Here is an 11,152-nt window from a genome sequence, read left to right as displayed (position 1 = left end):
TTAACTAAAGAATATTGCAGAACATGTTTACTATATATATAGTTATTTAACTAAAGAATATTGCAGAACATGTTTACTATATATATAGTTATTTAACTAAAGAATATTGCAGAACATGTTTACTATATATATAGTTATTTAACTAAAGAATATTGAGCAATATGTTTAATATATGTATGTATGTATATATGTATATATATATATATACAGTTAAGATTAATTTTTGAGTTGTAATATTAATTTTCAATACGTATATTTTAGTTAGAGCTTTTGACTGAAAGATTGCTTTAGCAATTCAATCAACGGAATGAACTAGGCTTAATATCCATTTACTATTTATTAAGCCTTGCTATTCGGTAATACAATTCATCGCCAACCAATTTTAGTGCTGTTTATTAAGCCTTATTATTCAATGATAGAATTCACCAAAATCTAATTTTAGTAATTCGATGACGAGGAACCCACTTTGAGACTAATAATGGTTGGAGACGGCTTGAATGGGTAATGAAGAAAAACTTTAATATAAGTTTAACATAACAGTAAATGTATTGAAGAAAGATGCCTCTTCTAAGTTTTGCAACAGTATCCGGTCATGTGACATCTTTGTTCACTACTATATATATATACCCGTGTCAGTGTAAATTACTTGTATCTGATGATGGCAAAACCTTGTCGAAACGTTGTACATTTGCTGTTATGTTAAACTTATATTAAAGTTTTTCTTCGTTAACCATTCAAGCCGTCTCCAACCATTATTAATTTTAGTAATGTTTGTCATTAAGCCTTGCTATTCAATGATAGAATTCATCCCACCTATTTTTAGTGTTGTTTATTAAGCCTTATTATTCAATGATAGAATTCATCCCACCTATTTTTAGTGTTGTTTATTAAGCCTAGCTATTCAATGATGAAATTCATCACCGTCTAATTTCGGCGCTGAATCTCTTTAGTACAAGTTTTCTTTTCATTGTAAAATTATTATAGATATTATTATTTCTCCAAGCAAACTCTATTGGCCTAAGTTACACATGCTGTGAATATGAAAAAGGCATTCGTTAGTGTTGCATATGAACAATGTTGCATTGAACAATGAATGATTATTACAAGCATAATCACATGTAGCAACGCCAACAGTTTTACTTAAAATAACGTAAGAAATAAAAGTACGAAAATAATGATCAAACAAAGACGAAATGTATCCATATAAATATAATAGTAATGTCGTTGTCTGTTGTATGTTCATGTAACTACTTCGCAGGGGGTAAATGGATCTTCATCAAAATTGTAATGGAAGTTCATTAGGTACATACAAGTTTTCAGTTATGCGTTTGGCAGTCTGTATGGGCGTTTTGATATATATATATATATTTTTTTTTTACAATTACATATAAGGGAGGCAACTTTTCATGTCCTAAGATAACCTTTCATTAGTCATGAATCTACATAACTTTCGTCCAGGGTACGGATACTCCGGCTAGTACATAATATATTTTTTAAGCATATACTATAAAAAGTACATACAAATCAAAAGTGTAAAGACTAAGTATTTCTACTAAAAAAATCAGCAATAAATTATGCAAACATAACTTCTAAATAATTATAATGGATGTTATTTTATTTTCGAATTTTTCGTTTGTAATATATATATATTTGTGACAGAGCTACTAAGCTACACTGTCCATAATTTCGAACTACTTGGCAATCAGCAGCACCCTACCACCCACCATAAATGCTAAGGGATTACCTGCCACTCTCATAACACACCCAGAGTTTGAAGTGTGGAAAATATATTGTGATATCACAAGAATTCGAACCTGTATCGCCAACACCGAAATCCAGATCTGTACTACTGGGCCAACCCGGGGCCCACATTTTCTTTTCAAAAGTTAAAATTACAAATCATTTTAACAAATAGTTGTAAAGTTGTTCAAAAGATGCCAAATTTAAATGTTAAGGCTATTTCCCTCGCGTTAGATAAAGTTATTTTGTTTTATCAAGTTTAAACTGATAGGGAGACAACTTGTTTTTTTACAGTCATAGTGTATATACATATATGCTGAGTATGAACATAAAAAAAAAACACAATAAAAGGAACTTTGAAAATTAATGAACAGCACGTTTGTTCTCGTCTTCCTCCCAGAGTAAAAATATTGAATGACGAAACGTGTAAAAACTTATCTTAATAACATCTGCTCAACACGAGCATAATAAATGAAAGAACACAAGAAACGAACCTTGAAAAAGAATTATAACAAAATAACTGGTACAAATACTAATGTTATTATTTCACTATAGATGAAACTTTTATGTACTTTTAGATAAGATAAAGAAAAGGTAAAGTGTTATAATTATCGCTATAACTGAACGTTAAAAATGGTAAAAAGAAAAATGCAAGCAAAAAGAGAATCAATCAGTTTTTTTTTTATGAAAATGTGTAATGCAACAATATATGTACAGGGTGAACACGAGAGAGTCATGAAAATATCTCATAAACATGAGATTTCCCCCTTACTTCCACTAAAATTTCTTTTCTTAGACAAAAGAAAAAAAAAGTTTTAATTCAATTTCCCTGGGATTCATTTCTTTTATATTTGAATTTTCCTTAATTTTCTGAAAATCAGTTTTTACACTTTTGTTTTCCATTTCGTATTATATTACCAGGGAAGTTGTTTTAATGGAAAACGTGTGTTGTAATAACATATGTTGAAGACAAAGGAGATAGGGAAGCATTAAGTGAAATCGTGTATTACAATAGCATATTTAAACCAGAGTAGAAAGTACTGTTTGACAAGTATTCAACAGTTATCCATTGTTAACTAATTTAGTACTGTAATCCAGGTTCAGGTACTGTGTTTAAATTATATATATCCTTAACAATAACATTCAGGTTTACTATAGAAACCCCCATGCGGTTGATACTATTTACACAGTAAACAACGCTCACCCCACAGTGTGCAAATCGCGTTTGCGCAAATAACTTTATGCAGATAAATTCGATTCCATTCTAAAGCAGCAGCACGCCGACTAACGTTTGTGGTTATCATTAGCAGGAGCTCCAATCTGAAGCTTAAGTAACCACTAAGCTCAACGTTCTTGTTCTGTACATGTAAATGATATATATATATATATATTACATAGGCATGCATATTTACTTAAGTGTAAACTACATGCAACGTTTTGCCATTAGACGTGTTAAAACGCCTTGTAAAGTAAAAATGCGATGTTTGCATTCTTAATATTTCGTGTAAACGGTTACAGAATAAGCTGATGCGACTCGCACGGTTTTCATTTTTATGAACCATTGTCTGAGCATTTAACTTAGCAGTTACTTTAACTTCAGATCTGAAGCTCCTGCTAATGATAAATCTTAATACTTTATTTAAGCGTGTCTCCAGTCTTTAAAGTTACTAAATTAACTAGTCTTTTCTTTTCACTCTGAGGTCACTATTAATCTTATATGACTTTTGATAATAACTGTAGTGATAATTAATAACAGCAGTGCTTTCTATATCTTTCATAAACACAGGCCTGCGATGGTTTTATTGTCTTGAAATTTGTACGTGTTCTACAATAATTTCTGTACGCTGAATCCGAAAATGATATCAATTTTTCTCCATCGCGAACAGATTTTTCACAAAACGTCATAACGCAATACATAAAAGAAAGACCACAACACGCAGTTTTGAGACTAAAATACATAGGTTTCACAAATAAAATCAGGATGAATGAGGATGCATATTCGTTTGACATCAATGTTCTTCCCTTTTCTTCAGTTTGTTTGTATTTTTGCTAACGAATATTATAATATATTTTTTTTTATTGTGGTAAGCGAAATAATAATTTGATTTAAGTAAGAAATGTTTTTTTTCCTGATTTGTAAAAATATTTACGTGATAGAAAACAATAAATATTATTTTCGAAATCTGCGTAGCTGAATTATGGAAAATTCGTTATTACAACCAAAACAACTTTTATGAAGTTTAAATTCGCAGGCCTGTGTTATCTGTATACATTCTCTCTGACTGATTGTTTCTGAAAAGCACCGAATAAAGTAAACATCAAGATAATTTTTTAAAGGGTTTTTGTTTCTTACTATTCGTAAAATGTAAATTGTTTTGTTGTAAACAAAACCGGTTTCTCATGTTAGTGATCAGAGTAATAGATAACTAATTTTTATAAACTATCACATAATTTAATTTCTGCTAACCAACTAAAAAAAAAAAAAACAGACTATCGCAATCACGTGACTTCACTGGTTGTTACAGAAGTAAAAAGACACTTAGCGCAAGTAGGTCTCAAGTTCGGGGTGAAAAATTTCCAACAAAATGCCTGCAACTTTAATATAGCAAAAAAAAGGAATGGTTAATTAACACAAGTAAACAGTTTCAACTATATGCTCTTAAAAAGATCTTAGTAGTAAATTAAGAGTTTGTTAGAATTTATAGCCTTTCGTTTCTAAATCTAAATAATATTACAAATGATTGTAATAACGATTTCTTGCCATTAGTTTCATTGTCATCAACAGTCAGGCAGCTACAAGTTCTGTTGGAAACGTAATTTCATTGTCATCAACAATCAGGCAGCTACAAGTTCTGTTGAGAAACGTGTGTAGCAAGTACGAAAAAAAAAATGTGATTAATAATAACAACTACAACGTAATTCGACCACATAGATAACTGTGTGTGTGTGTGTGGTAGGGGGTAACTTTTGCCAAAACAAACAATGTATTGCTTTTATATATTTAACCTTTCGAAACTACATCTTATGTTAATTTCAGTAAAAAAGAAAACATTATTTTCATTATAAATAGTTTCTTATTTTGATTTTGTGCTCTGAATAATTACCTTACATCCGCTAGATTCCTTTTTTTAGGGGGGGAGAGGGGTTTATGTTCATTGCACTTTATGAAGGGTAATTCAACGTCAATCAATAGTAATTTTCGATCAGAACAAAGTACCTAATTAGATTCAAAATAAAATTAAACCCGGTAGTGAGTATAGCTAACTAAATATACTGCTCTTACGTACTTAATTATAACTATTATAATGCACTGCTCATCAGTTGAGTACCCTCTGTTACCGACATTTTCAACCGTTAACCCAATAGTATTTAATGAGGCTCAATCATCTTAAGATTTCAATAGGATAGTCTTAAATCCATGTACAAAGCTAGCAGAGCAAAAGTATCTCTAAAGTGACATAAAATAAAAATATAACAAATATAAAAATATACTAATAAATATTCCTATATTATGTGAACAGTGGAGCAGCTTATAACTTGTTAAAGCAAAATATTAAGGGCTTTTTAGAGAAAAAAAAACACCTTTCGTATCTATAGGTCTCTATACACAAAACACGTTTGATATATTTTGGGGATAAATTTTTGTTTCTTAGTTTCTTATTAAACACAAAAATATACAATCGGCTATCTGTGCTGTGCTCACCACGGGTATCGAAACCCGGGTTTTAGTGTTATAAGCCTTCAGACTTACCGCTGAGCCACCAGGGAACGTAGGGATAAAATTACTGAAGTTTGTTTGTTTGTTTGTTTGTAATTATGCACAAAGCTACACACTGGGCTATCCGTGCTCTGCCCAGCACGGGTATCAAAACCCGGTTTCTAGCGTTGTAAGTCCCCAGACATGACGCTGTGCTACTTGGGGGGGGGGCAATTACTGAAGTAAAAATATTAAAAGCATACGTCAAAATAATAGCAAAAAATTTTAATTTGCCTTTTTTTTTTACGTACGTAATCGTCATGTGACATAAGAACTGCCTTATGATAAAGTTTTGGTGACCATTAAAATTGTGTAAACAGTGTTTTAACGACGTACAGCAAAATTTTAAGTTTTATTAATATTTTGCTGATACTTTATGAAACTTCGTTCAGACCCTTTACTTTTTAAGGTTGATTTCAGAGTGTGTATTGATTTTGTGCTTCAAAGAGTCATAAAAACATCCAAGTTTTACTGGAAAGCTATAACTTATGCTTCATTCTCTCCTACAATCTAAAACTTAATGACAAGCACCACATTTTCTCTCGAATAGGCACATTATTGGTAAAAACACACCAGGAACCAACAGCTAATGGGCGTTCACTCTTACATTCCACCCACCACACCTACACGTAGCGAACACAGAAACTGGGTGGTGTCGTGATCGATCACAGACAACTATAGGAAATCAATCTATTGATTGGTACCTACCAAACTGACTTCTCATCCAGGGGTAGAGGGGGCTCGGAAGAGCCCCGGATGATGGAGGAGGCTGGCTTGCAGGATTGAGAACGTTGGGCGGATTTCCCGCCGTTGGTGAGTACATCTGTTGCTGAGGAGGGCCAGAGTGGAGAGGGCTCTGGCAGGGCTGCTGGTGCATGTTGGTAGGACACTCGGACGATACTGGCCTGGGAACGCCATTCGGATCGTGATGAAGCTGTTGTTGCTGTGGTGGTGGGGGAGGCTGCTGTAGGGGTGGCTGTTGCATCTTACAACTCGGATACTGGGTCATGTTTTGGTGCTGAGGTCCGGTGCCATTTGGTGACCCTCTACAGTTCTGACCATCTTGTTGAGGGACATAAGCGTTGGGATGTGTTAGCGGCCCATGAGGGGGAGGTGGTTGGTGAGCTGGCTGAGGCGGATGGGGAAGAGCCGGAGGTCCAGGAGGTTGCTGACCACAGTGGTTCCCATAGTAAGTTTCAGGAGGGCTAGGGGAATTGGGCGATGAAGTGATCGGTCGAATTTCCAAACGGTCGTAAGGGGGGAAGCGCGGATAAGTACCTGCTCCCTGGGAAGGAGACGAGCAGTATTGTGTGTGAGCCAGATACTGACGTGAGACTTGTTCACAAGTCTCACCGTTGGGCTGGGTGTGTACTGGCTGGTTGTTGTAGTGGTCGCCAGTTCGTAAATCAGTGAGATACGAGCTTGTAAAATATGAGTTCATGCTCTGATGATTTGTGGTTAGTTAGATGCAGAATCACACTAAGTGAGAAAGTCCTGTAGTTTCAGTTGACTGCGCAAGCGCGATGAGTTGGGATTCGATAGTTCTTGGGTAGGATAACCAATGGGAGTTCTCCAGCTATCCACTCCTGAAAAAAAGAAGAGACGTGACAAAAATTAGAAAGTACTAAAAATAATGTATATTGACAACATTAGGACAACATGTGTAAAGCAAGACTTTTGATACTATAACCGTTTGTTAACAGCCACGAAACGTTATTAAATTTGAATAAGAGACAAGAACAGCTCCGACCAGTGGGGAGTGACCAAAGGTTACAATGGGCTGGGTAGAGGGGTAGCAATTAATTTTAACTTCTGGGCTTCTCTTAACCATTCAATTAACCATTTTGTCTGGAATACTATCTCGTTAAATTAACGAAAATTACAATAAAAAAAACACATTATTTTGAAACAAAACTTTATAGAAAACTCCCCAAAAATATTTTTCTTGGCTGATATTATATATATATTTTTTCTTAAACACAATAAATTAGATTATAACACCAACTTCTCTCAAGTCGCTCTGTTCCGAATCTTGTTCATGAATTTCATTTCGTGCATTCCTGCGTGAAAGTTATCATAATGTTGCCTGCTGCTGTTGAAAAAAAACATAAATTCATTTTCTTAAGATAGTGTAGAGTCCTTATATCACGGCTATTGTCGTTTCTCACGCGAACTCTCGTGAAACTACTTGTCATTTTAAGCAAAATACTCACCAGAATGAAACTTCGAATGGAAAAAAGAAATTTTCAGTTTCATTCACTTATAAATCTCTGACTAAAATCTCTGACTAATTTCAGTTTCATTCACTTATAAATTCTCTGACTAATTCTAGAAACGAAAATAAGTTATATAGTTTTTTTTTTCAGATCACTGGCTCTTTTCTCTCTAGCTTTAGCTTCACACTCTTTCAATGTACAACATTAACATCAGAAAGCTGATACAAATTAAAAGAAGTAAGGCGTGTATCTGTAAATAAAATCAGATTGACAAACATGGCTCTTGGGCACTAATCCCAGCCTTTCCAATAATCTTATCTGGATAATCAATCTTCTTTGATTGCATGGAACACCAATAAACGACTATTTAAGTAGATTGTTAGAGCTAACTTCAGCTGCCAATGAAATGACTCTTATCTACTCGTTACAGAGAATTTTGTGTTTAAGAGATTCTTATTGCGATTAGTTGTTCGATAAATGAGCGTAATGCTCCAATTACAACAGCAATATGCCGCGTTTCATAAAACACAAGTGTTTGTTTGTACCTTCGAGGAAAAATATGTTTTTAGGAAGACTTTTGGGGATCAGAACACGTGTTATATCCTACATTTTAGTCGTGAATGATTCGTATAATGGTAGTTCGTATTGTATCAAGAAAATTATCAACTTATCCAGCAACTGTACTTACATTTCAACTGAAGTCAGTTGATGTGTAAACTGTTAAGATTAGAACTTCTTCCCTAAAAACTGAGTGAAATAACTCACTACTCTGTTGTTAGACTACACTTGTCGCACGTGGTAGGCTATAGTCAGCCAGGACCTTGTTCCCCTTTCAAGCTACTTGCGAACTTTGTGGTTGAGAATTTTCATGCACCCTACACATCGCCATTACAAGTTGAATCTGACCCATGATTTTCAAAACGTACTTCAGAAATCCCCATAAAAATTGCCACGATTCTTCAGTTGCCCGTCAGGTTCCACGAGCCTGTGATTGGTTGCAGATGCTCACGCCTCTGTGATCAGTCCTGTTTCATTTTTTTGTTCATACCAAATTACAGCGGGTGCATTATTGATGTGAACCATAGGAATCAAATGCGCATGGAGCCAGCTCTCGAAAAGCAAAACTTTCTACAAGATTACAGTACAGTCACGTCAGGAATACGCCGGTTTTTGTTTTGTTTTTTTTTGTTTTTTTCAGCAGGTAAATCAGAGATGATCATACTTTCATCTTCAATAATAAAAGGGTCTTTGTCAAGTATGAGGAAAATCTTTGTTAGTGTTTGCATTTTAAGAGTGGTTTTGTTTGCTGAGGCGTTGGAGTATCCAAAGAAACCTCTCTCGGTTTTCCACCAATGACAGGGCAGGTTGCAATGGTACCAAAATTGCAGGTAATTTTATCTCGCTCTAGCAATTACAGATATCATGCAAGTGTACTTTTATACATCCCAGATAAGGATTTTTTTTAATATAACCTTATAGGAATATTCTGATTATACGTTTGTTTAATTATTCTGCTGTTTTTGTCATTCGAGTTAATTTATGTGTAAATAATAGGGCGGAATTTCTACAAGGCAGAGAAGAAACCAAAAAGAACAAGATATATATATATACTGATTTAACAAATAAACCCATAACAAATAAACCCAAAATCCTTTATGTGAACGCTACTTGCCATAACACTGGAGCAAGAAATAAAACAAATATTCAGAATATTTTTAGTAATTTTTGCATTCAGTTTGTATTGTTTCTGATTAAAAAAAAAAGACAAACAATTATTTTATAACATTGAATAACATTGTATAACATTGAAATAACCCACGTGATAACTCTCTCTTGCTAATAATAATTTCAGACGTACGATGAGTTAAACAGCGACAAAAGACTTATTGATTTTATTCTTTTTGCCAATTTTGTCTGTAATTATTGCATATGATCCTGTTAGTCCTTTGAAAAATATGTTTTGTACAAGTAATGTAAAATGTCTATATATATGTTCATATATATATGTATTTCGTTATATAAATAACGTGAAAATACTATTACTTGCAGGTATATATGTATATATATATATTGGTCTTTGAGTGACGTGAAGGCATTGTAACTTGTGTGTATATACATAGTTGTATTTTCGTCTATGAGTGACGTGAGGGCACTGTTACTTGTATGAATATACAGATATGTGTTTTTCTCTATGAGAGACATGAAGGCACTGTTACTTGTATAAATATACAGATATGTGTTTTTCTCTATGAGAGACATGAAGGCACTGTTACTTTATAAATATACATATTTGTATTTTATTTCATGAATGATTTGAAGGCACCGTTGAATGCATGTATCTGTGATTATTGCAAGTAAAACAGGAAATGACCATTATTCACAAACAAACTGATCATCAGAGAAAATATAATCCAAATAAAAAGAAAACGATATAAGCCAGATGTGAACATTGAAAACTGTCAACCGTATTTAGAAGGACATCACTAACATGAACTGTGGACCAGCTTTCCTAACATGTGATATTTATTAACGTGCAAGTAACTTGTAGGATACTTGGACACTTTTAAACATAATTTGCTTGTATTTACCATTTGTTTTTCAAACCCCTGTCTTGTAATGTCGTTTCGATGTAAACAGGTTGTTTACATTTCTACGTTCCCATAAAAAGCTTTTCGTAGAGGTCCTTAATTATAAGATGGTTTCGTGTGTGTATTACAGAATACATCAATGGGTACAATAAACACCCATCTGTACAAACAACAAGCAGTGTCGACCAGGCAGTTCTAGCACATTTCAAGCCATGTTTATGACAAACCAACTTTTACAACAGGCTTTAAATAACTTTAGGAGTACTCAACCTGTTAGCACGTGTACCGTGACATCATCATTAGGTCACTGGGCTGGGAGTGGTAGCCGCGACAACGGCAGGTCCTTCCAGTCCACGTGGCAGAAGAAAGTGAAGTTATGAGGCCTCACAAGATCTCCTTGGAAGGCTAATTCACGTGATTTCTTTTTTTGATCCAATGCTGATACTCCAAGTTCCGAGTGATGACAAAGTAATATGTATTGACACGATTATTCGAAGATGTAAGCTCAGCTATAAAGCTTATCGTGTATTCAAATCTTATTTACGAGCGTGACACGTGTTTCGACTGCAGAGAGTGACGTTTAGTACCAACATCAAAGTAAAAGAGCTTGATAAAGTTTCACGTAATATCGCACTTGAAGAAGCGATGTAAAGAACACAGTTCTGAGGCTGCCAACAGTGTATAATTGACCGTAAATAAGTTGAATGGCTGGACTTAACACTCAAAAGTATACAGACTCTACCTGAACACAGTTGTTTAAAGTGTTCTCAGGAAAATTAAAAACTTGTCTCATCTTTGCACTCTAGCAAGCTTTTTCGACGAGATATTAGTAAATCTATTATTTTCACTCG

At 34.1% G+C, this 11,152-nt stretch overlaps 1 protein-coding gene across 2 annotated transcripts in view; it reads right to left on the bottom strand.

The window, feature by feature from the left end:
- The window catches only part of LOC106461445 (homeotic protein antennapedia-like), a 93,982-nt gene that overhangs the window by 35,160 nt on the left and 47,670 nt on the right, over window positions 1-11,152 (bottom strand). For both annotated transcript variants that reach the window (XM_013921267.2, XM_022388422.1), the window contains exon 2: window positions 6,206-7,083. In XM_013921267.2, coding sequence (XP_013776721.1) covers window positions 6,206-6,938 — 733 coding nt within the window. In that variant the 5' untranslated portion in view covers window positions 6,939-7,083. The remainder of the gene's footprint in view (window positions 1-6,205; window positions 7,084-11,152) is intronic.

The sequence above is a fragment of the Limulus polyphemus genome, unplaced genomic scaffold (assembly GCF_000517525.1).
Source record: "Limulus polyphemus unplaced genomic scaffold, Limulus_polyphemus-2.1.2 Scaffold962, whole genome shotgun sequence".
Classification (NCBI taxonomy): domain Eukaryota; kingdom Metazoa; phylum Arthropoda; class Merostomata; order Xiphosura; family Limulidae; genus Limulus; species Limulus polyphemus.
The sequence above is the reverse complement of the archived record's forward strand: the minus strand, read 5'-3'. Positions and strand labels throughout refer to the sequence as shown.